The sequence below is a fragment of the Pogoniulus pusillus genome, chromosome 38 (assembly GCF_015220805.1).
Source record: "Pogoniulus pusillus isolate bPogPus1 chromosome 38, bPogPus1.pri, whole genome shotgun sequence".
Lineage (NCBI taxonomy): Eukaryota > Metazoa > Chordata > Aves > Piciformes > Lybiidae > Pogoniulus > Pogoniulus pusillus.
Genome location: NC_087301.1, coordinates 7,218,056 through 7,242,878, shown reverse-complemented (window position 1 = coordinate 7,242,878; position 24,823 = coordinate 7,218,056). Strand labels below are relative to the sequence as shown.

Genomic DNA, 24,823 nt, shown 5'->3' with positions numbered 1-24,823 from the left:
CAAAGTGCACTCTGGGATCTGCTGTCTACATGTTCTGAGTATGGCGGAGGCCTATAGAGCTCACTGGCACCTCCCTCCCTCTCTGCAACACAGGCCAGCTGCACCAAAAGAAACAGTGCAGAAGGAAGGGACATGTGGAGCCAAGAGAGACATCTCTCCCTTCACTTGGCTTTGGTGGCCCACTTGAAAGTTCTTCTAATTTTAAAGTGTCCCCTGCAAGGCTGTTCACATCAGAAAAACAATTGTCCTCAAAGCAAGAACACCACAGGTTCACAGGGGACAGAGCAATCATTTCTCCCTTTTGTCAACCTGACTGAGAAGGGGATGGCTCTACCCCAATGGACCTTCACAGTCCTTGACAAAACCCACACCCACAGGCAGAACTCAACCCCTTTCCCCCGAGCATGGTTCACTCATCATAACTAAGCCTCTTCTAGAGCTGATCTGCAGATGCTGAGAAGGCACCTATCTGCACCTGGAAACACATCTAACATATCTTCATCCACCTCCTTATGCAGCACCAGAACCTTCCCAGTCATGTTTCAGTGATGGTTCGTGGCTCTCAGCAGACAGAGACACCCCTGGGAAAGCCAAGACTGCCTAAAGCCCTCCCATGCCCTGAGGGAGCCCTTCTTATTCCAAGGCAAAGGAAAGCAAAGCCAAGCCCTTGGCTCTCCACCCGAGGTGGGATAGCAAACCTGGAGCTGTGGGAGCCCTTTGATATACTATTTTTATCTCTAACCCAAGTCACCTCCAAAGCAAGTGCCGCAGAAGTTTCCAGACTGATTTTAAACACTTTGCCCTTTGGCATCTTGGGAGAAAGCTTAGCCAGGACAGCTTTACAGGCAGCACTTAACACTGCTTCAGGCTAGAAGTTACATTTTGTATCGCTCTGGCTTAGTTACAGCACAGCCTTGTTAGAAAGTCATCGAGGGCAGAACACAATGCTTTACCTCCACGTGTCCACTGCTGGCACAGAGAAAACAGACCACCCTGGGAGTAATAGGTACCGAGGTGACGATGCCTAACCCACCCATCTCCCAAACATTCTCCACTTCACAGTCCTCCTGCAAGGACAAAAGGACACGTCACCAAGCAGAACAAGGCAATACGACATCAGTACAGAGGGCTCACACTGATCTTTCTGCTTTACATGGGCAGTGCCTGCCACTAGCCTTCAGTGAGGCCTCCTCAGCCTCTGCCATGCTCTACTTTAGGTCAGAACAGTCGCGTCTCGGCGCTGCTCCTGCCAAGGGGCTCTGCGACATGCCAGCCTTCCTCCTAGGAAGCAGGCGGGAGCGGGCAGAGCTGGGCACCACTGCACAGCCACTACTGAGAGGGACACTTCAGAAGAGTTACACTTTATTGTATTTGGATCAAACACTGCTGAGATCTCACTATGATCTCCGGGATGAACACTTATAGATGGACTGGAAAATTATTAGGAAAATATTGATTTTTATTATTTCAACACTGTTGTTCAGAAAAGTACATGAGTTAGCAGTTTAAAACCCCAGATATGCCCCAAAGGTTGTCAATTACAAGTTACTAACATTTTCCCCAAATCTTGTTGGCTCAAGTTGTGGTAAGGATTTAGAGTTCCATCTTAATGGAATAATTCTTCATAAACCTGAAATTCTTGCTCATCCTCACACATTGACAGTTAAGGTTTTAAAGCTTTAAGTGTCTCTTCATCCAGAACTCTAATTATGAGAAAAAAAAGGCAAACAAGCTTCTAAAGAACCAACCGAGTGACTTGTCACGAAGGCTCCTACGTGCAGCTCTCTCTGAACGGTACCCGACACACTGAGAGGTCGCTGCCAGCACTCTCGAGGGACTCTAGTTCCAGTGCTTAGAGCCAGGAAACATTCAAAGACTTAAAACATTGGGTCCTCTACCTTGAAATCCACTCGGATTCTGTGGACTCCATCTGTAGGTGGCTTTTGCTTGGAACTGCTTCCGTTAGTCAGAGTGCTGAGCAGATTCAGCGTGCTGCTCTCTGGCTTGCTTATGGGAGGGGGCTTTTCCTGAGCAAGGAAAGGAGCCTGTATTAATCCCAACCCCCTGAGGCAGTACTTCACCAGCAGTGACAGTAAATGTTGTAGATAATTCACAGACAAACCCCCCAAACCACCACAGTGGGTAGTAGTTGGGTACTGTTGTATTCTGCAAACCATTTCACAAGAGCGCTCCGCAGGCAGTTACATCTCCAACGCATCTGCTGCGCTCCCCTCTCACACCACGTTGTTGGCTCCCTTCGGAGCCCTGCAGCGAGGCAGCTCCTGCTGTAATTAGTCCCTAGGCAGTCCTCTCAGATTTAAAGAAGACAATTCTTTCTAGCTTTTTGGTGGTTGTTCTGGAGTTGCTCCCGAGAGAAAGGTAGTTCCATTTCTTGTGGAAAATCCAGCCCCCACCCCACAAGGTCCAAGTCTTAGAGAACAAGTTAACATCTGAGCTGAACCTTAGGCGTACGCCAGGTGCCTTGGCATCCACATCCTGCCACAAGGGAAAACCCAACACCTCTAAGGACAAAAAGCCCCAAACCTGCCAGAGGGTTAAGTAACTCAGTTCTGCTTTCTAGACAGACACAAGCTCAGGGTTCTTGACATTTACTGACTGTACAAAAAGCAGTATTCACCTTTTCTTTTGGTTTCTGTTTCACAGGGAAAGTTGGACGGGGAGCAATTTTTTTCTGTTTGCTTTGTTCTGTGCCTAGGAAGGGGGGAAAAATTATGAGTATTTCAAGTAACTAACAGCCACCTGTAGAGGAGAAAAAGGGGGGGAAAAAATCAGCTGGGTAACATGTGATGACTTCAGACTAGAATTACTCCACCCTCCTCTGTGACTACACCTCACCAGCTGTGGCTCAAGCAGCCTCCTGGAGGCATGACACGGAGTGTGCTCTGATCAAAGCCTGAGGTGCTCTGGGTGCAGAGGCACTGAACTATGGAGCTTGTGCTGGCCAAGGCTGATGCTGCTCTGCCTGCAGCTACAGCTGGGGCTTCAGCAGATTACAGTTTCCGTGTCTCACACTGGGACACAAGCAGTCAGCAGCCTCTAGATACACTGCAGGGCTGTCAGGCCTACAGGACTGGCAATCACAGCAAGGATTCGGCCCACTGTCTCTCTCCCCACCCCAGACACGCTGCAGTTCAGTAGAAAGGAGCCAGCTTTAAGCAACACTTCCAAACAATTCTGCTGTAACTTCAGCAGCTCCTGAAGCCTTTATCAGTTTCAAATCGAACAGCTTCTAGCAGCACCAACACTGTTATTTAGCGCGACTCACACGGACTGAGCAGAAACCATCCCATTTACCTATTTCTGGCTGGGGAGGCTGCTTTTTCTTAGGCTCAGAAGAGGCCAATTTAGGTGCTTCTTTTTTCAACGGCCCTGAGCTGGGTGGCTGCAGAGGAGGGGACTGCATGGGCTGGGTCGCCTGCTTGCCAGTCTTCCTGGTGCCAGGCACAGAGGCCTGTTTGGGCTCCAACGCCAGGATGGAGAAAGCCCCATCCTCGTGCTTCTCCTCAGCGGGCTTGCGTGCAGGCTCACTGCTCTTCTTCACAGCACTGTCTTCTCTGGCCACCACAGCCTGGGGAGCTTGCTTCTGCCCCGAGTCCAGCTGGTTCTTCCCAGAATGGCTTTCTTTCTTCTCATTTGTCTTCGACTTCTTCTCTTTCTTCTTTGCAGCTAGGGAGAAGTGTCAATAAAGCAACACAGACAAAATGGTGACTTCGATTGATTTCTGCTTTTCTAAAGCAAGGAAGCAGAGACTTTGGTGTCACAACTTGGTCATTCTGTCATACAAAACAAAAATTAGCTACTCGAAAAAAATACAGCCTTTGGTCAGTGAAATTAACACCCTTGGCTTCAGCAGCAATCTGTGTTCTAATGCCTGGGGCTTCTGCTCTGAAATGCCAGATCGTCCTGCAGCACAGCAGAGACAGAGCTTAGCTGTGCAAAGGAAGCAGCCCCTGAGCACTGCCACACCAACACAGCACATGGGATGGCTCATTTGGGTCTTGGGTCAGAGACTCATCCAGCCCTGTGACACCTGGGAAAAGCTTCACCTGAAGGGCAGAGGGAGGCTGAGCAGTGAGCAGCAGCTCCCCACAAGAGAAGAAAGCCTCTCTCTCATGCTGTTCTTGAGCTGAGCCTCTCACCTACCTTTCGCTTGCTTCTGGAGATAGGCTTTGGAAGGCATCCACTGCAGGTTCTGGCACTTCCTCATCCTACAGAGAAAGAGCAGGGTGAGAAATCAGAACAATGCAGGCATTAAGAGGGCAGCATGTGAATATTCGACATGAGAAGCTGAAGAAACCATTATCAATACATCTACTACTTTTTCCCAAGCCATCCTTTTTTCCCCCCCTTCCTGTCTTCCTCGGAGGTGCGTCAAAGAGAATTCTCAACCCTCTCAACACAATTTAGAGGTTAGTAACTGCTTAGGTAATACCACTGCTCCACTGGCTAATACCCCACCAGTTTCCCATCTTAGACTTCAGAAGCATTAAAGTGCTTCCAAGAATCCTTTCTCTACTGTAGGTTTTCCATAATCCCAACTAAGGCTGTTTCAGACAAAACTAGTCAGGGCTGGAATAGGATGGGACTGAATGATCGTTGCAGCTTGGATCTTTACCACAACAGTCTCTGCTGGTGCCACTTCAGATGCTGCCTTTTCAGACAGATTATTTAGTCTGGCAAAATAGATTTAATGCAGCAATTTCAAAAACCAAACAGGCTCAGGCTTGGTGCTATGTACAAAACTGATAGGAAAAAGGGAGGGAGAGCAGTCTCTCTTCACAAGACAGTTTCGCTGTATCAAGTGCATATACCCCAGATAAACATCATCTTGACAACATGAGCTCTTCAGAACTGCAATTCTATGTACATGTTGCCCTCCTTGCAGGAGTCTGGGCTGCCTAACGAGAGCTCTTGACCTCGTACCAAATACCTCTCAATGCAAAACCACTTGTGGCAAACTGGGGAGAGTAAGCCAGAACTGAACTTCAGAGAAAGATCTCATAACAAGCACACTTTGAACCAGGACCTTGACCTTTGAACTGTCTTCAATCCCCTGCTGTGACCCAGCCTCAGCCCTCACTCAAAGCACACACCGCAGGGAAACTGCAGCAGGCTGTGGGGTGCTCTCTGCACTTGAGGCAGGGACCCACCACATGGCTCCTCAGACACCACTTACTTGCAGCACTGCTTTTTGATGTTGCGCCCTCCGAATTTGGGCTTGTCCAGACAGTTTGTGCAGACCCCACAGTCCTCTGGAACCTGGCAGCCTGAGCACTGCCCACAGCGCCTCGAGCGCCGTCCCTTCTTCACTGGTGGCTCCTGCTGTGCCTTGTTTCTGGTCACCGGCTTAATTGGCTTGATAGGTGGAGCAACAGGTTCAGCCTCTTCTGAGCCAGCTATTGATGACTTATCTAGCAAAAACAAAACAAAACAAAAAATCCTAAAGTAAATTCACTGATGTCAGAGAAAGTTCTAGGAGCATCTGGTTTGCTAACGGAATGGAACGTACTGGACGAAGCCTCAGCTGATCTGCACAGCCACACAAGGGATATGTCAGCGTGCACACACATGTATGTGCACGGAGCCCCAGGGTTAGCGCAGGCCACATGTTCAGAGCAAACACTACAGCTAAAAGGACGACTCCTGCATGGAATGGAGAGCACAGAACTCTCTAATTTGTTTTCCCTCACTAAACACTCGAAGCTGTTCCCAAAATCCCCCTCTGCACACATTGAGAGATGAAAGCTCAGAATCTCAACTGACCATCATTGCCCATGGAAGACAGTATCTTCTCCCGCTCCTCCCACGGTAAGGCACTCAGGGTGGGCATGTCATCAGGAAACACTGCGCGCTTGCGGCCCAGCGCAACCGCTGCTCTCCTGCAAACGTGTTTGATCCGTGGCCCGCGCACTGACGTCTCCGATGAATCGCTCTCCTGCCCCTGCGGTTCAGAATGGGAGAACAGAAAGGGCTCCTGAGATAGGCACCACAGCCAGGAAACATCCACCAGAAGCTTCTAACAACCTAAATGCCCATAGTGCATTTGGTTAGAGCGCAGATAGAAAAAAATGAGGCCTTTCAGCCTTCTAAGGCTCTTCCAAGAGGGGATAAACTCTACAGAAGAGGAGGTTTCACTCACTTGCAATTACAAGGTACGTTTCTATCTGCTACTGGGAACAGCCCCAGCTCATGAAGCTGCCTTATCGAGGCACTAGTATCACAAACATTACTTCACTGAAGCTAGACTAACACCCAGTGCCAACTGACCCAGCATAAGCCAGGAGCAAATCAGGCTGGCTGGCAGCTTTGCAGTGGCTGTCATTAAGGCGAGAGGTTTGGTTTACTGAGGCACTCAAAGAACTGCAGCATTTTAGTGCAATTTTTTAGGTTTTCATCATAGAATTGTGAAACATTTCCCACTACCAGGACTCCCCAAACAGGTACTTATGATGGCCTGGGCTGCTTCTATAGCAGGACAGACACACAGCAGCACACAGGTCTTGACTACAGAGAGAGCAGCCTGGGAGCACTCTCTTTAAAACACAAGCCACTAATCTTCAATATCAGTGCCTTAGGGAAAGTTTACACAGCAAGCAGCTTGCTGGAGCTGTGCTTTCAGGAGTGCCACTGCTCTGGATGATTGTTTGGCTTAGATTTATTGAGAGAAAGCTACTAAGCAGCGCCATGGTGCTGATCCCTGACAATACAGCTCCCCATCAGCTCCTGCCCAGGGTGCTGCATTTTGGGACTGTTTGCCACCGCTTGCCATCTGCTGCGCCAGCAGCTGCTCGCCTCAGCGTGTTAATTCTTCACAGCCGGGGCATGAACGCGACTGGTGGCTTTCAGCAGAGGTTTAAAGCAAAAACACAGCATGGAGAAAGGAGTACCTGTGCTTTGGGCTGATCTGCCTGCTTGAGGGACTTGCTCTTCTCGATCTTGTACAGCTGAGCTTTCGCCTTCTTCAGGAGGCTGGCCACCCTCTTGTCAGTCATTGGCAGTTTGTCTGCTTGGGCCAGCATGGAGCTGATGGAGGAAGCGGAATGTTTAACAGTGCTTGATGAAGGAGCAGCGAGACGCAAGGCTTTCTCCTTCTCCAAAGCTGGCACGGTGGGGCTCAGGTCCAGATCCGATTTGTCCAGCCCCCCTCTACCTTTCTTGGATGTTTTGGTTTTGATGGCTGCCGCCTCCACCAGAGCAGCAGTTGAGACATCTGCTGCGGGATCTGCTGCAGTGGACTTCTTGCGCCCAGCAGGTTTTTTGGTAGAGGATGAGGCTGCAACATCTTCGCTGACAACTTTTTCTTTGGGTATTTTACCTGCAGGAAACAATGCAGAGCTATTCTGAACTTCTGACCCTTTCTTCCTCTTCTCTTTCCTTGACTCCCGCTTGTTCTCCTTTTCTCTTTCCCTGTCTTTCTCTCTGCTCTTGTCCTTCTCCAGACTTTTGTCAGCATCTTTATCTTTGGAGACCTCCTCTGCTGCCCTGTCCTTGTTTCGGCCTCTCTCTGTCTGGGGGCTTGATGTGAACCAGGGGAAGAGAGGAGCAGGGCTGCCAGATGAGAATGGCTCTGCTGGAGCACTTGTCTGCTTCCTCGGCCGCTGGCTTCTCTCCGTAGATTCCCCAGACTGCGTTAGGGAATGGGAAGGAAAAGTAAAAGTTGAATTTAAGGCACTAGTGGCAAGAGAACTAACAGAAATGCTTGTTAATGAGGAGGAGACGGAGGACTGCGGGGTGAGAGCTGTCAGGTCGGAGGTACTGAGCCTCCCGCTTCTTGTCCTCATGGAGTGTGAAGGAGACCTGGGCTCCGATCGGATGGGGCTGAACACTTTCCTCTTCCGACGCCGAGAGGAGGCACCCGTGGCAGAGGTCCCCGAGGTGGTGCGACCGACTGATGAGGGTAGGGTCACAGACTCGTAGATCCTGGAGTGGGCCTCGCTTGGCGTGAAACGGGGCGCTCGCAGCAGGGGGCTTCTTTTGTGCATATCAAACCTCGTGCCAGAGTGCAGAGAAAAGAGGCGCGCCGGGGCTGTGGTGCTGGGCGTCGAGAAGCCAGACGCAAAGCCCACGTCCTCCGGGGTCAGCGGTGGGGGCCGGAAGTTGTCGAAGATCGGTTTGCGAATGAGACCCTCTTTGGCATACTTGGCTGAGGAGAAGTACTGCGGCTCCGCGCGGGAATGCTTCAGCGAGGTCCATCGGAACGTCGGCTCTCGCAGGATTGACTTGCGCTTCTCTTGCATGGGTGCAGTGGAAGTGGGGAGAAAGGGTGAGGCTAGCGGGATTGTGGGGGGCATAAGCCACGGGGTGTGGTCTGAGATGCTGGAAGCAGGCTGCAGTGGTGGCGGGGGAGTGAGCAAAGGTGGAGGAGGAGAGGAGGAGGATGGCTGCTGCGGCACGCTGGGTAAAGCCGACAGCTTTTTTGCAGTCCTCTGGCCAAAGCTTCTTTCCGTTATTGAAAACCTTCTGTTCCTCCTGTCACCGTTCTCGTTCTCAGGGGACTGGGGAACGGGCAGTGGCGCATGAACCTCAGGGGTATTGCTGCGCTCCTCAGAAAGCGTCTGCATCTCCTCGGAAGCCTGGGAGTCTGTAGAAGTGTCCACACTGGGGCTGCTAGAACGTGAGGAGTCTGAAGACATCTGGGATGAATGCTGAGAAGCGGCGCTGGACTTCTCACTGGAGCCACAGGACGTGGCACTAAACCTGCTGTTGGGGGTGGACTCCAGGCGGGATATTTTGATGGGAGGGTCATAGTCCTCATCCTCGATGAACCGCTTGGGCGTTTTGATAATTCGCGAGGAGATGGCGCTCACCACCGGCATGATGAACTGACGGATGTTCTTCAGCTGGGTTCTCCCCTTCCTGCCCTGCAGTTTGGCTGCTTCTTTCTCGATCTTTTTCTGTGCCCCCTTCTTAGCCCTCTGCAAGAGCTGCTTTGCAATCGTGGCATCCGTCCTTTTGGTGGAAGGGATGATCCTGACGGGCTTGATCCTGCGTGGGCTCTGCCTGACAGCAGCCTTCTCCTCTTTGGTGAGAGGGGGTGTGCCATCTTTCTCCTTGCGAATCCTCTGGGGCTTCTCCAGCTGTGAGTTTATGACCACAGGTGAGGATGTCTTTGCGCGTTCAGAGGACGGTGGCCTGCCCCTCCTGCGCACAATCTGAACACCCTTCCTCCCGAGCTGGAGTTTTGCCCCAGACTTAAATTTGGATTTCAGTGGGGAGAGCTTACTAGTTCTTAATTTCTTGATTTTAGTTGCTTGCTGAAATGTAGTGGATGGTGACCTTTTGATTTTTTTCAGACTCTCTTTCTCCTCATTACTGCCCTTCTGGATGTCTGATGCGTCCTTCGCTGGTGACAATTTGAACTTGACGCTTGTAAGTGTTGGAGGTCTCCCTCGCCTTTTTTCCCCACTCTTTGATTCCTTCTTCTTTACTTTTTCCATGGGTGTGGTTTCAGACTTGCTTGAAGGGGAGCACACTGATGAAGAGTCTGACAGTACAGCTGAACTTCGGTCAGAGCTGCTTCGAGGCCTCCCGCGAGGTTTCCGTGGACTAGATTTAACTGGAGATGGAAAGAGAGAATGAAAAGCACACATTAAACTTCCCCGAGTCTTAGATCACCATTACCCAGGTCATGCTGCCCACACAAGCTGCCAAGACATTCCAGTTAATCAACAACTAAAGGCCCAGTTTTATCATTCCAGGTAGAGAGCACCTTTCCAGCAAACCTCTTGTCCCCTACACAATAGAAAGCAGAGCATGTTTTTCAAACAGAACCTTGCCTTGGCACAACAACTTTGCAACAGCACAAAATCACCATCCACCTAGTCTGGAAAGGGAACAATAAATCTCAGAGGCACGTGTCACCTTTCCATCACTTTCAAAGATTATTTATTTCTTTAAGCAGATCAAAACTAACTGAAAGGAAAATACAAAAAAGAAATCTTGCTTTAGTACCACTCACCTGCACCTTCAGGGACAGGTCTGAAGGTAAGACACAAGGTCAGGCCAACACAAGGTAATTTACTAAAACATCAGGGTTTAGCTCTGAAACACAGCAAGCACTTGGCACTTGCCAGACTCACTAGAAGATGTGCAAGCCTCAATGACTCACCTCTCTCATTTCAAGGCCAACAGAATCAGGTCCTCACCGAGCTCTGACAAGGAGCCCCACTGGCACCCCGTTGGCAGGTGTCCTGCAGTAGGCTGCTGGTGAAGCTGACCAAGTGCCACGTGCCATGAGCTGGGCACTGCTGCACTGACAGCATTTACTGACCAGAGTCTAAAACTCACAGCTGAGCTCCTTCACAGGCAGTCCACTGGGATTTGGTCCTACATCTCCAAAGCTAAAAATTAAAAGCTTAGCTGCAGTTCACCCACAAGTGTTCTACAGCCAGTTTGCTTCCAAAAAAGTGTAGCTCCCAGTTACAGACCACAATGAATCTACTGAAACACTCAAAGCAGTCTGAGATCCTACTGTTAACTAGGTGTGCTTCCAACACATTGATGGGAGGTTTCAACCCCCAATTTCATCAGTACAACTCTTACTCAGTTTCCCTACTCTGTAACACAACAGACCTCATGAGTTCAAGCCTACCTGAGTCAAATCCAAGGACTGGGGTGGTTTTTGTGGTGAATCAGAACAAACAGGAGACACACAGCAAAACCATCACAGAGGACATCATGAAGTCAACATTCAGTCTGCAATCTGAACCTACCTGTGGGGGACCTGGTGGGACTTTGTACTTTGACTTCTTCATCTGAACCAAAACCTAGAAACTGTTCATCCTGCAACAAGAAAAAGGATTAAAAGGTGAGGCTGTGGACATCAACATTCAAACCAGCTCATCACAACCAAAGCACAAAAGGATTCTAGCAGGTTCTCCTTCTCCACATAACTTGGTGGTGTTTATTCTTCTAGGAAGCACTCACGTAGGTACACACAGAGCTGTCCTTTACAGACTCATGGGGAAACAAAGAACCAGTGTGCCTGGGAACAAGCCCTCAGCACACTGCACTTGCTGCTCATCAAACCAGAGCTCTCAGGCTCTCATTCAAACTGCCCCACAGACACACTCCAGCAAAAGAAGTGTTTCCTAGTTCAAATGCAAACTAACTCCTCCAAATGCTTCTCTGGAGGACCAGAAACATCTAAGGTCTGAAACTCTGCCCAAGGATCCTGGAGCACCAACAAGACTTTGAGGCTCACTCCAGCCCCTTTACAACAGCTTCCCTGAGAGAGGGTGAAGAAAAGTCTCAGCTACTTGAACTACAGTTCAAAGCAATTAAACCCCACTCACTGAGACTCATGCCTGCATCCACAGGGAGAAGGTGATGGAATAAGCAGCAGCAAAGCTTAAAGCAAACTTTATTTCTCCAGATTCTCTGCTTGTTTCTGCTTGCTGAGCCCCAGCACTGAAGAATTTCAGCGCAATCTGAGCAGAAGGATGCTCCACTTCTTCATTACAGATAATGCTGCAGCAAGTCAAACACCAAACTTAGGCTGCAGCTCATCACTGCTGTAATTATCAAAGCATGAGCTAGAAAAGGGGCAATCACAGAATCACAGAAACATCCAGGTTGGAAAAGCCCTTCAGGATCACCAAGTCCAACCTAGAACCCTACAAGATTCACTTTAAACCATATCTCCAAGCACCACATCCAAACAACCCTTAAACACATGGAGGGTGGGCGACTCCACTACCTTCCTGGGCAGCTCATTCCAGTCCCTGACCACTCTCTCTGTGAACAACTTTTTTCTCATGTCCAATCTAAACCTCCCCAGCCTCAGCTTGAGGCCATTCCCCCTTCTGTCTGCAATTACCTGTGAGAAGAGATCAGCAGCAACCTCTCCACAATGGCCCTTCAGGTAGCTAGCTGCAGACAGCAATGAGGTTTCCCCTCAGCCTCCTCTTCCTCAAACTAACCATCCCCAGCTCCCTCAGTCACTCCTCAGAAGATTTATTCTCCAGGCTCTTCAAGCCTCCTTGCCTTCCTCTGGACCTACTCCAGCACCTCCACATCTCTCTTGTATTGCAGTGCCCAAAACTGAACACAATATTCAAGGTGTGGCCAAAAAAAAAGTTTCCCACGTTTGGGGCAACTACAGGGGTCAGCACATCTGAAGTGCAAAGGATAAGACTCACCCTGAGAAAACCACCTGCCTGATCACAGTGTCTCCCCTGCCCAGTAAGTATCATGGTATCTCCCCTGTCAGTCCTGCCCTTCACCACTCTCTTCACAGCTGCAGCAGTGATGCCAAGAAAACCCAAAAAGGCAATGACAAAGCAGTAAAACAGTGCCCAAAGATGCTGCTCCTATGTAAGAAGCCCTCAGGGCCTTTGCCAGAAGTGACTGTCCCTCCTTCTCAACCATAACCCCACAGCCATGACCTGCAGCTGGCTCCCAGTGCTGTGGGTCAGTGGTGATCACCATTCCCTGTGCACACAGGCTGGCCACAGGGTATGCGTCCACAGCAAGGTGTATGCCTGGGGAGAAGGTCCTGGGCACTGCCTAAGCCTAAGGCCACTCACAATGACACATCTTGGCTGCAATGGTCTAAGCACCACGAACGCAGGCTGGAGAAAACTCAGCACCTACTAACAGCTGGGTTTAGAAACACAAAGGGAACAGCTGCTTGCCCCACACCATTTCTTTGGTAGTGCACCAAAACCAGACCTGCAGCATTTTCAGACACTCATCCGTGTGCCTGTGACCTGTGCTTAGTATTGAGAAAGGGCAAATAATGCTGACTTGTGTGTGCATGAGCACATCTTCCCCAGGGAGGCAGAACTTGCTACTGCAGGCAGAAGACTCTTAAGGCACTGCCTGGTGAAGGAGACAGCAGCGATTTCATCCCATGGAAACACTCATTTCAGAGTTTCTCAGCTCTCATCAAACACCTCCCTGGTGCTACCTCCAGAACCACCACCCTACAACCTGAGGAGCACAGCCCACAAACACAGCATTTTCAGGGACAGTAAGAGACATAAAGATTCCCTTATAAGATGGAATTTGAGACCCTTCCCCTAAGAAGTTTGTTCAGAACTTGCCTTAGCTATAATTGAGCTCCACTGCCTTGCCTCTCCGATGGGATGCATGGATTCTGGCCACAGCCTGATATCCTGGGTACAAATGACCAGGAGCATCTACAGTCTTAGGGCTCTCTCTACAAAACTATCTCTGTGGCTGCAAGTAGCATGCCCAAAGTGTCCTTCATGCTTGTTTGGAGACATTCACAAGTGCACTGCTGACCTCAGTGTGCTCTCTCTTGCTGCCTTCTCGAGCAGCCTTGTAACTGGTCAGAGAAGATAAAGAAAGCCACAGCGTACCAGTAGGGAGCTGCCAAGCTAACCCGTTCAGCAGGCCACTGTACAGCGCTGTTTGGAGGCAAATCCAGCAGGAAAAGCCTTCTTCCCAATTTTCAGAAGTGACTGTGTAACATGACAGATGGAGAGTGATTAAAAACCATAATGGTTTTCAACGTGACCTCATTTACCGGAGAAAGAATAATGCAACACAAGAAAGGTCACTTGGGATTATAAATAAAAGGATGAGGGGAAGCTTGTCTCATGTGCAAGATGTGGAGCCCAACTCTGCGTGTCTGAAGTGCAGAGCTTCCATGTGCACCTCTTGCTCAAACATCACACCACCTTCACTGCCCTGAACCTTAAGGCTCTGAGCAGATAAGGAAAAGTTTTTCCTGAAGCCACTCAGCTACAAGAAGAACAGAAAAGCTGCAAGGAAATTTCTATTACAACATTCCTGAGCAAAATTACTTTTCAAAGCATTTCTGACTAAGGAGCTTGGAGAAAAATCCACCTTCAAATGAGAAACTGTCCTGAAGGTACCCACTGATGTTCTGACTTCTGTCTGAGGAGTAACAGTAGAACCTGTACAGCTACTGAGCAGTCTGTTCTAGTTGAAGATGTTGGGGGGTTGGACTAGATAACCTTTAAAACCCAACCCATTTTGTGATTCTATGGCTCCATGAGGTCTGAAGGGACTGTCACCAAAGCTGCTGGAAGCGCACACCCAAGGATGCAGCCTGTCCCAACCAGCCCAAATCAGCTCTTGAAAAGCTCTCTGTAATTTCACAAGAGTCACCTGAACAATGTTTTACTCTTCTCCTCCTGTACAGCACCTTGGTTGGAGGCCAAATGAGACAGCACCTCATCTTGGAGAGAGAAAAGCTCATCCACAAGCCTGCTTAGTGACTGTGGCATGATATGTAACAGACTCTTTCAGCAGCCACCCCCGGAGACTGGCACTAGCTAACCCTGAGATGAATGCTGGTGCTGGGAGCAGAGCCATGAGGGAACTTAGGAACTTCTGATGCACCAGGGGTTCCTGAGGTGTCCCCACTCATCCTTTCACTCTCTAATTAGACAAGAGCTTGGGAGTGGCACACAGACTTGGATGGGGCTCTGCCTCGCAGCAACATCCATCTACCTGCACAATGTGTCCTGAGAGCATCCAATGGCTCTTCACTGGGTCACTTCCACACGACAACCCCAAAGTAGAATGGGAGGATGCAGCTGCGCTGCCAAGGCAATCCACCACAACCATACAACCACAACTGTGACTCCTAGTGTCAGAGCTGCAGGAGCAAACTGTTCTTCAAGGGGTGACACACAGGGTGCACCTGTTTTGGCAGCATTACTGAGCACACAACTTAGTCTTGCCAGGCTGCTAAGAGGACAATAGGAATCTCCAGCATTTGGAGGCAATGCTACAGCTGATCTCTGGCCAAATTGCAAGCACTGGAAGAACTTACAGGAGCAGCTCACCAACAAACATAGCCAGTCCCTGCTTCCCACTGAGTCCCACTTCCATCCTGGGTAGGAAATACCATTTGCAATTTCCACTCTGTAGAAAGCCAGCTGCTTTTTAGATCACCTGAAACAGTCTCATCCTGGTCACAATAGGCTTTCAATACCCCCTCCAAGGAAGACAGTCAGCCAAACTACTACCCCCTCCAAGGAAGACAGTCAGCCAAACTACTACCTAGAAATACTTTGGTTGCAGTTGATGAGATAAAAGCAAGAGAAAAGCCTTCTGGATCACATCTAAGAGATGGCTGGCCACACATCACTTCTAGCAAGTGAAACCTCTCTCTCCCCCAGTTCCATGATGGAAGTTTAGAAAGTAATGCTTCAGCTCAGCTTGGACAAGTGAAAAAAGGAAAGAATTCTAGAGCTCACTGTTAAATAGAGGTGGATGTAAATCATAAAGATGCCCAAGGACCACAGCAGTGGATTGCAAGCATCAGACAGTCCTGCACACATGGCTGCGCTCTACAGCTGCTGTAGTGATGCGTTACACAAACCTTCAGCAGTGGTCAGCTCATCTTTTGCTCCTAAAGCAAAAGGTGCACCACCTGGAAAAAGTACAGGAGCTCTGCTTTGCAGCTGGACCTTGCCGGAGTTGTTCACTCTACTACAGGAATTTTGTGGTGCCCTTTTAGCTCAAGGTCCAAGAATTCATTCACTGTCAGCACACAAGATCGAAATGAGAAGACCAACCACAATCAACTGCAATACTCTTGGTAAAAAAAAAAGATCACCAAAGCCCCAGAGGCTTACACCACAAGGCCACCTACCTAAACGGGTTTAACTGTCAGAGTAGAATTGCACCTGAGTGGTTTACAAGGACCTGTGCTCTTAGTCAAAGTCAACCCCAACAGTCACCAGTGCTGGAGAGGTACACAAGACAGCACACAACTGGAACCCTCTCACACTTCCACTTCATGGAGGACAGCCAGGCCCCTTCCCCACTTGGCTCCCGTGATTTTGAAGCAGTCTGGTCAGCAAGCCCTGTCACACAGCTGGGAAACCGGCAGCAAGAATATCCCCATGCACTTACAGGCAGGAGAAAAGTGCCTGTGCATGACACCTGCCTTGCTGCTAGAAGCCACCAGCACCTTCTGCAGCACTCCACAGCTGAGGGGACACAGTCTTCATAGGAACATGCTTGGAGGCTGGTGGAAGAGGCTGACAAGCAAATGAGCTTCCACCAAAACCAGCTTCTCATGGGGAACCCCAAACTTCTTTCAGCTTCACCAAACCTCATTTCTGAGCGCTATGATCAAATTGCAGAAACAGGGAACATCAAGACACCTCAGACAGATACTTTTGTTTTCACACTTTGGACAAATAAGCACCCAAGATGACAGAAGCTCTCCTTCTCCTGAGCCATCACTGCCATGTCCCCACACGTCTCTGGCTTTACATCCAGACTTGCCAGCAGCCACCTCCAGTGCCCGTGCAGTCACAGTATCACAGTATCACCAAGGTTGGAAGAGACCTCACAGATCATCATCACAACATCAGTAACAGGCTCTGCACCTCCACCTCCCAGAGCAAACACCCCAGCTGCTGTACACAACACCGGGACAATTTGAAGGCAGACAGGATCTTAATGCCCGTGGAGGGAAGAAATTCTCTGCGCTCGCAGCTCGGGCGTGACCATGGCAGCAGCGTGGAAGCCACTCCCTCTAGGCAGCACATGGACCTGGGAGGCTTTCAAAACAAGCCAGCCCTCGCTGCACACCCTGCGTTTGCCCGTGCAAAGCCCGTGCACGACTGCAGCAGTGCTCCCAGAGACACCAGCAGCACCACAACCCTCCACCCCAGACCTCGGGTTTCTGCAGCTTCCAAGTTGACGCAGGCTTACAGGGTAAGCTGTCAGTGTGCGCTCGAACAGCTCTTGTGTCCCAAAGCTTCCACTACGCTCCAGAGCCAGGAGGGCTCTGAACTGACAGCAGTAGCAGATATTTAACAGCTACATACTCATACCAAGAGCCAGTGTAATAAGCCAGGAAAACACGAGCAAGTTCCCTTGATTACCGAAGTGCCAAGCACACCGAGGTGGAAGGAGAACATGCGCTGCAAATGCTATTTTCCACCAGCTGCAGCTTCAGCATACAGAAAGCTCTCTCCCCAACTCTTGCAGTGTCAAAGTCAAATCTCAGAGAGCAGCTCCCTTAAAGTGAGCTGGTTTCAAGATAGCTCAGGGACACAGTGAGCTGCAGAGGAGTCAAGGAATCCCACAAAGCTGCCAGACACCTGGCAGTATGCAGTGACACCCCAGACCCATGTGCTTTTGGATGAGAAATAAAGTCAGATCTGTGCCACAGAACATCCAAGGAGACAAGGGAGAGACCAAGCACAATCCTTGCTCTGGATTTCTGGCTTTTTTTTTCATTACATCCAATTTTGATGGTAATGCACCATTTCAACAGGTGCACAAACACACACTAGAATGCAGCATGCCACCAACAGGTCAAAACCGCAAGCACCAGAGCACAAATCACACAAAAAAAGGTAACACAGCTGCTTCTCCTCAGCATCATGGGCTCCTCAGCTGCCAGGGACAGCTTGGAGTTTATCCCCAATGCAGAACATCAGCTCAGATGAAGCTTGTGGCTGACCCTTACCCTTGTGGAAAGGAATGTTGCAAACACAAGGCAATGTGTTTGTTGCAAATTCCAAGGGTGTGGTGGGCCCTAACAAGCACAGGCCTTCCAGAAGCCCCCTTGTAGAAGAACATTTTCACCCAAAGCAGGTACCACATGGACACCAGAATATTACCATTTCAACACCAACACAGAACTGTCCTCTCCTCTAGAGGCCACAAGTAAGGTACTGCTCAGGTGCACTGGGTTCTTCAATGCAAAACCATTTGGGTTCTTGAGCATCACCTAAGAAAAGCATTTGACCACATCTGGGTGCTTAGGAGCAGCTTCTCTCCGTGCAAGCCCAAGAATCCAGTGTCAGCTGCAGTCTCAGAGCGAAGGAAGGCACCCAGTGTGTGCCCCTCACTTGCTCACAAAGCTCAACCTACAGCCAGCCAGCATAAAGAACTTTTACCATTGGATGTCATCTTTAGACAGAAGTTTTTAGTATCATACGATGCACTGGCTTAGAAGGGACCTCTAGAGGTCATCTAATCCAACCTTCCTGATCTATCAGGTAGTAGCTACATAGAAAGTGATGTAAGAAGTGATCAAGATTCAAGAAAGCCTAACTTCATCAGCTGCCAGCACCAAGAACCTCTTCAAACTATACAGACTGAATTCACCAGGCATTTCAAAGATACTTTACAAGTTTTCTGAGGCACAAAAACATACTTCAAGACAGTTTGAACTAACAAACCCAACCAACCCAATGTCATCTTAGAAAAAAAGAAAAGCAGTAGAACAGCACACATATTGTCCCCAAACCCTCCAGAGCTGTGCACACTGTCGTCAGGATGGTTACTCAGGTCCCTGTCACTTCTGCCACCCAGCCAGCACCCCCCAGGCATTAGCTTCTTTCAAGAAGAGCAGGCCCACTCCTCTGAATTGGGTCTACTGCAAACACTGTGCCAGATTAGGAGTGCTGAGGGAAGAAGTCTGGGTCAAGACCAGTGTGCTGCAGAGGTGAGGTCAGGAGCGTTCTCATGGTCAGCCCTTTCTTCCCTGTGCTGCAGCCGCTGGGACTCTGCAGCCAGGGATTACTGCAGCTCAGCCGCGAGCAGCGAGCTCCACTGCACGGCACCCGACAGGAAGCAGCAGCACCGAGAAAGCTGAGCTCGTACCCGTGTTTGAATGAACTCCTGCCACAGACAGCGACGGGATGGCAAAGCAACCACTCTTTAAAGGCAGAAAACACAAAGATTCGCTCGCTCTGCAGCTGACATCCTGCCTGCAGAAAAGGAGACAGAATCTGCCCTCCCCGAAACAGCGACATGCTCCCACTACAGGGACCTGGGGATTTTCCTGCTGGCGCAAGGATGTGGCTAACAAGTGATGCCAGATGAGAGCCGGGGGAAAGCACCACCGCAGCTCCCAGCGAGTAACACACCCCCACCATGTCTTCCCTGCTCTGTCAATAGGTGGGCTGCTGTCAGACTCCCGCTCTGGCTGTCACAAAAAAGCGTCAAAAAAATAGAAACAGGCAGAACGAGCAGCAACTAAAAAAAAAAATTTAAAATCCAAAACCTAAAAAAAAAGGAAAAAAACCCAAAACCCCAACAAAACCTCAGCTCTCTGGGTGCCGAAGAATCGTGCTAGTACCGGGGTCCAGCCGGTCGGTGGCCCCCGCTGCGGGGCACGCAGGAGAGCCTGGGTTCCCACTTCCCCGCCCCAGGCACTGAGCCCCCTTCTCCTGACGAAGAACGCGTTATCCTGCAGAGCATCCTCCGCAACGGGGAGGAACGAGAGCTCGGCCCCTCTTCGCCCCCACCCGCCGCGGGGAAGAGAGCTGCCACCGCCGCCCCCCGGCCACATCCTACCTCCCGGTGGCGGGGACCGCGGGAGAGGAGCAGCAGGAGGCGGATGATAATGGAGGCAGTGGGGAGACCACCCCAGCGGCGAGTCGCATGTACGGGAAGAGAGCAAGCGGCGCGGGGGCGAAGGACGGCCGGTACCCCCGCCTTCCCCCCCACCGAGCTCCCCGCGCCGCCCCTCCGCCCCGCGGCCCGGCGCGCCCTTTGTGCGGGGAGCGGCAGCACGGGCCCGCGGGCGCGGGAGGTGTGTCCGGGCTGGGCTGTGAGGGCAGGGGGTGTGCCGCCCGCCGGGGCGGAGCGGGGATGCTGCGGGCCGGGGCCGGCGGGACCCGCGGGCCGCGCCCGCCCGCCCTCCCCGCCGCCACCACCACCACCGCGCCGTTCCTCCACCCCCCCACTCCCAGCTCCCTCCCCGCCCCGCCGCCCCTCCTCACCTCTCCACTGCCCGCCTCGGCGCCGCAGGCCGCACGGAACCGCCGCAGGTTGATGCCGATGGCAGCCGAGACCTGGAGCGCCGCATCGAAGCCGGGTCCCACCCCGGCTGCGGGGCCCCCGGAGCCGCCGGAGCCCGGCGCTGCCCCGCCTCCCCCGCTTCCCGCCGCCCCACCGGAGCACGGGCCGCCGCGCTCCCCCTCGCCCGCCGGCCCCGCCGCCGGCGGCTCGCCGGCCCGCAGGCTCCGCACGGCCGGTACCCGCAGCCGGGACCCTCCCACCCCGCGGCGGCCCCAGCCGCCGCTGCCGGGCCGGGCAGGGAAGCGCCACCGACCGCTGTGCGCCATCTTTACTGCGAGGCGACGAGCCAGAGAGCGGGGCCGGGCCGCGCCCCGCGCCCTGGATATCGCTTCGCCGGCCCGCAAAGATACTGCATAACGGTGAATCTCATTCAGGTTGCGGGGCCCCGCCAGGCCGCCGCCCGGGCGCCTGGGTACGCCATACGCTAAGGGTGCTATCCCGGTATAACGCTGGGTGGTATGCAGGGCTCGGGGCTCAGGGCCCGGCGCAGCCCCCCGCCCTGGATACGGCAGGCTCCTACGGCCGCGGCCTCTCATAGCCTGAGAGCCATGCAGGAGCGGGGCCCCTCGCGGCCGGGCCCCGGAACATGGCTGTCGCATAACCGGCCTGCTGTAGCCAGCATAACCGGGAGGCAATGCCGAGCGAGTGCGTGAGTCTCCGGCGCCCGGGACCGCGCATAGGACATAGGCCGCTCCGCCGATCACCTCCCTAGCGCAGGGCTGCGTGCGGGCCGCCGCCTGGCGCGGCCCCGGTTCCGGCACGGGATGCGGGCGGGCGCCCGGTAAACGTGCGGCGCGCAGCTGGGGCGGGGGGCCGCGGCGAGGCGAGTCTGGCCTCGCCTTCCAGTCCCGCCTGACAACTGGGCCCGTCAGCCCCTGACAGCCGCCTGTACGCTCAGGGAGTCGCTGATTCCCCCGGCCGCAACCTCCCGGCTCCGGTCGGGGCGGAGTTTAGGGCCTGCCCGGGACACCGGTGGGAGCTGCTCCCGTAGGGCAGAAAACAGCCACCCAGGTAGGTGCGAAGGGGTGAGCTGGTATTAGGCCTTCCCTTCCACGTTCCCGTCCTCCACCTCCCCACTCGCCCTCGCCTCGCTTGCCTGCTGAGCCCGGTTAGCGTCCCGCCCGGTGCCATCTCCGGCAGGAAGGTAATGGTAACGGCACTAAGGCTCCCAGCTCCCGCTGCTCCCCGGTGTCACGCTGTAGTCTTGCTTCTATCTCGTACGGTACAGCCAGGACAGGGTTAACGTCCAACAAGTGCCTGCCGTGTTCTCAGAGAAACACACCGGTTATCAGCTCCCCGGGCTGGAGACGCACAAGACCTGTTCCCTCTACAGCTGGCGGGGAGAGAGTGACAGGGAGGGGAGAAAAGATGTTTGCCCCTTACATAAGCAGCCAAAGCCTATCTGTGATGTTAAGAAGGACGAAAGGCTGATGCCACTTCACTTTACTTCACACTTGATGCGCTGCCAGTACACTGCCTTGTGAGCAGGGCTAGGGTGGTAGGGAGGAAAATTAAAATCAGATAACTTCTGTCTTTCTAGGGAGTGTGAGTGAATTTTCTCCAGTGGAGTATGACCCCATCCTCCCAGTAGACCAAAACTGGCGGCCCCTTGGCCCAGCATTGATGTGTAGGCTCTAGCACAGGGTTCACCCACCAGTGCCACCCCTGTCTGTGCCAGAGGTTGTCCAGACGGGTACCAGCAGGCTGCAGAGGCAAACAGACCCTTGAACAGGAATGGGCCAAGGTCCTCTCTTGGGCCTAGAAACATTCTGCAAGTCAAGATCATGCCTTATGATGCAAGTGGAGTCCCTCAGAGATCAGTCTTGGGACCAGTCTTGTTCTGCATCTTTGTCGGTGACATGGACAGAGGCACTGAGTGCACCCTCAGCAAGTTTGCTGATGACACCAAGCTGTGTGGTGCAGCAGACACACTGGAAGGGATGCCATCCAGAGGGACCTGGACAGGCTGGAGAGGTGGGCACAAGCCAACCTCATGAGGTTCAGTAAGACCAAGTGCATGGTCCTGCATCTGGGTCAGGGCAATCCCAAGCACAAATACAGGCTGGGCAGTGAGTGGCTGGAGAGCAGCCCTGAGGAGAGGGACTTGGGGGTGCTGCTGGAGGAGAAGCTCAACATGAGCCAGCAGTGTGCACTTGCAGCCTGGAGGACCAACCAGATCCTGGGCTGCATCAGAAGTGTGGCCAGCAGGGTGAGCGAGGTGATTCTCCCCCTCTGCCGAGACCCCACCTGGAGTGTACTGCATCCAGTTCTGGAGCCCCCATTACAAGAAGGATGTGGATGTGCTGGAGCATGTCCAGAGAAGGGCCACTGGGACGGTCAGAGGGCTGGAGCAGCTCTCCTATGAGGACAGACTGAAGGAGTTGGGTCTGTTCGGTCTGGAGAAGCCACAAGAAGGTCACCTGGGAGCCTTCTCCTTTCAGTACCTGAAGAGGAACTACAAAAAAGCTGGGGAGGGACTTTTTCAGGATATCAGGGAGTGGCAGGACTGGGGGGAATGGAGCAAAGCTGGGGGTGGGTAGGTTCAGGCAGGATGTGAGGAGGAAGTTCTTCACCATGAGAGTGGTGAGAGCCTGGAATGGGTTGCTCAGGGAAGAGGTTGAGGCCCCATCTCTGGAGGTGTTTAAAGCCAGGCTGGATGGGGCTGTGGCCAGCCTGGTCTAGGGTAGGGTGTCCCTGCCCATGGCAGGGGGCTGGAACTAGATGATCCTTGTGATCCCTTCCAACCCTGACTAATTCTATGATTCTATGTGTGATCTCTGTCTGTCTCACTACAAACCATGTACTGCTCTCTGGGATGTACCTGCTGGGCCATGGATCTGTGAATAGAGTAGAAAACAGCTCCCAGGGGGAGGCAGTATTTGAGCTCATTGTTTCCCCTCACCACACAGACAGGTGTTTGGTTCCAGTCCTGGTTACCTTGGCTAGACCCTTGTTGAGAAAGCATCATCTCCTCAGAGGGCAGTGAAATTCACAAAGAGCTTTGCAGCAAAGGAAGCAGCAGGAGCACCCATTAAATCCCAGAAACAGAAGAGGTGTCCCAGGGCTGCTACTGCCTGGCTGTGCTCGGCAGAAACCCTGATCTAGACTGCCACATTGGGAGAAATGACCACAAGAGGCCATGGGGGCAGGAGATAGCCACCCAGGTCCTGATGCTGTTGCACTCACCTGTGGAAGCTGGGGAGTTTGTGTGGCCTAAGTTTCTCCATCTATTGCCTGAAGGTAACCTGTGACCCATGCAACCTGCAGCTGCTGGGTTATGAACCCTTCTTTTTGACAAAAAAAATAATGCTTTCTACCTCTGCCACTGAAAACCTCCCAGACACCAAACACGAAGCACATGAGCTCACCTGTGCTACCTGCTGGGAGTCCTTCTTGCTGGGATGAGGTGCTGAGGTCATCTCTGGCCCAGGGAGAGGAGAGATTGCTGTTCTGCAGCTGCCCAGGATGTCTGGGTCACACGGGGCTGTGGGTTGACCAAGCACGAGGCCCAGGGGAGCAGCAGTACCAACAAGAAGCCATGCTGCCTGGGAACCATCTTCTGAGACAACAAAACCAGTTCAGTCCTACCCAAAGGACTGCACTGCTCCTGCCACAGACCACTGCTGAGCTTGTGCTGGAGTGCACAGAATCACTAGCTCTAGCCAGTCTGCTGCAATTCCAGACTGCCCACACACCCAGCTGCTGGGGAGCTGGGATAACATGCACAGCAAAGCTCTGCTTACCTGCACGGCAAAGCTCAGCTTATCTGCACAGGCTTCTGCTCACTGAGCTGCACCCAACCCGGCAGAGCTCTACCTACCCCACGGTACAGCCACAGCAGACAGCCTTGGACGGCGCACATGAAGTACCAGCAGTTCCTCTGGTTCTCACCAGCTGGTGTGAAACGTATCCAGGAACACCTGGAAGCGTCTGTGCTGTGTGAACCCCTGAGCTCTCGGCCTCCACCTGCCGCTGTAGCTGAGACAGGAACGAGCCCTGGCGTGAGAACGACCAACAGCAGCAGCGCTCTGCACTGGGCCACGAACAGGCTCTCACCCCACCCGCCACAAAAGACCGTGGACACAAAAGACAGCTGGACACCAGTTCCTAGCTTTATTGTCACAGACGCTGTTACAGCCTCGGCACCACGGCACCGCGGGCGGCGAGCAGTTTCAGACGTTGTACCCGATCAGGCCGCCCTTGCCTATGATCTCCCCGATGTAGAACCACATCAGCACCTCCGTGGCTACCAAACCGTTCCTCAGCGCGTCCTGAAAAGGCAAAAAGCCACCAGGTGAGCTCAGGGCTCCGCGCAGGGCACGCCAAACTCAGCTGCTTCAGGAGGCGGCAGCTCGGCGTGGGCACGCGCCGTCCCGGTCCCTCCCTGCCGCCCGCCGTTACCCGGACGGTGAGCTGCGCCAGCCGGCCGCTCTGGAAGCTTCTGACCAGCGCCTTCATACTGTCGATGGCCCGCGGGATCTCGGCGGGAGTCGGTGGGGCCAGTTCCACCTTGGCATAGTACCAGAAGGTGGCCAGGCGCGGCTTTCCGTACGCTACGGCGGCTGCCGGGAGAAGGAACGGCTTGCGTTTACCACCGGGCCCGTTCTTCCCGCCACCCCCGCGCCCCGGTTAGGCCCCGTTCCCCAGTGCTCACCGCTGAGCAGCTGCGGTGCCTGGGTGGTGATGCGCTGTACCAGCTTCTGCGCCATTGCTCCCGCCGGCTCCACCACCAATGTCACCGCGACCGCCGCCGCAAGGACCCGCTCCCGCCGCGGCTGCCCGCGCCCTGCCTGCTCCCCCGCGCCGCTCGCGTCAGGCGCTGCCACGGGCAGCCCCTGGCAAGGACCTCGCGGCACGTGCATGAGGCGGGGCAACGTGCGCCTAGGGCCACGGGTTCGAGACCCGGTACGCCGCGCCGGGTCCCCCGCCTAGGGTAGAGGCGCTCCCCAGAGCACCCACCGTCCGCACTGCGACTGCGGAACCAAGCACAGGCTGCTCTAAAGGGAAAAGGACTTCAAAAGTCCGA

General features: G+C 53.0%; 2 protein-coding genes across 4 annotated transcripts in view; both read right to left on the bottom strand.

The window, feature by feature from the left end:
* The window catches only part of KMT2A (lysine methyltransferase 2A), a 42,774-nt gene extending 22,488 nt beyond the window's left edge, over positions 1 to 20,286 (bottom strand). For 2 of the 3 annotated variants that reach the window (XM_064173203.1, XM_064173202.1), the window contains exons 1-8: positions 6,909 to 9,551; positions 5,785 to 5,962; positions 5,198 to 5,432; positions 4,165 to 4,229; positions 3,316 to 3,687; positions 2,639 to 2,712; positions 1,899 to 2,027; positions 954 to 1,067 (exon numbers count right to left, since the gene is read on the bottom strand). In XM_064173203.1, coding sequence (XP_064029273.1) covers positions 954 to 1,067; positions 1,899 to 2,027; positions 2,639 to 2,712; positions 3,316 to 3,687; positions 4,165 to 4,229; positions 5,198 to 5,432; positions 5,785 to 5,962; positions 6,909 to 9,458 — 3,717 coding nt within the window. In that variant the 5' untranslated portion in view covers positions 9,459 to 9,551. Of the gene's footprint in view, positions 1 to 953; positions 1,068 to 1,898; positions 2,028 to 2,638; positions 2,713 to 3,315; positions 3,688 to 4,164; positions 4,230 to 5,197; positions 5,433 to 5,784; positions 5,963 to 6,908; positions 9,578 to 10,733; positions 10,804 to 19,718 lie in introns of those variants that run through there. The other variant, XM_064173201.1, reaches the window with a different exon arrangement.
* Positions 20,287 to 23,891: 3,605 nt separating this feature from the next.
* Positions 23,892 to 24,594, bottom strand: ATP5MG (ATP synthase membrane subunit g). Its single transcript, XM_064173042.1, has 3 exons — positions 24,452 to 24,594; positions 24,199 to 24,359; positions 23,892 to 24,068 (listed from the first exon to the last, which is right to left on the bottom strand). The coding sequence occupies exons 1-3, from the start codon at positions 24,504 to 24,506 to the stop codon at positions 23,970 to 23,972; spliced, it is 315 nt and encodes a 104-aa protein (XP_064029112.1). The 5' UTR covers positions 24,507 to 24,594; the 3' UTR covers positions 23,892 to 23,969.
* Between the last annotated feature and the right edge of the window lie 229 nt (positions 24,595 to 24,823).

Bases quoted from the DNA above. Each gene is read 5' to 3' on its own strand.
- ATP5MG (XM_064173042.1), bottom strand. From the start codon at position 24,506: ATGGCGCAGAAGCTGGTACAGCGCATCACCACCCAGGCACCGCAGCTG. The intron at 24,360-24,451 runs GTGAGCACTGGG...TTCTCCCGGCAG, and splicing joins GGCACCGCAGCTGCTCAGCG to CCGCCGTAGCGTACGGAAAG. The intron at 24,069-24,198 runs GTAACGGCGGGC...TTGCCTTTTCAG, and splicing joins TGGCGCAGCTCACCGTCCGG to GACGCGCTGAGGAACGGTTT.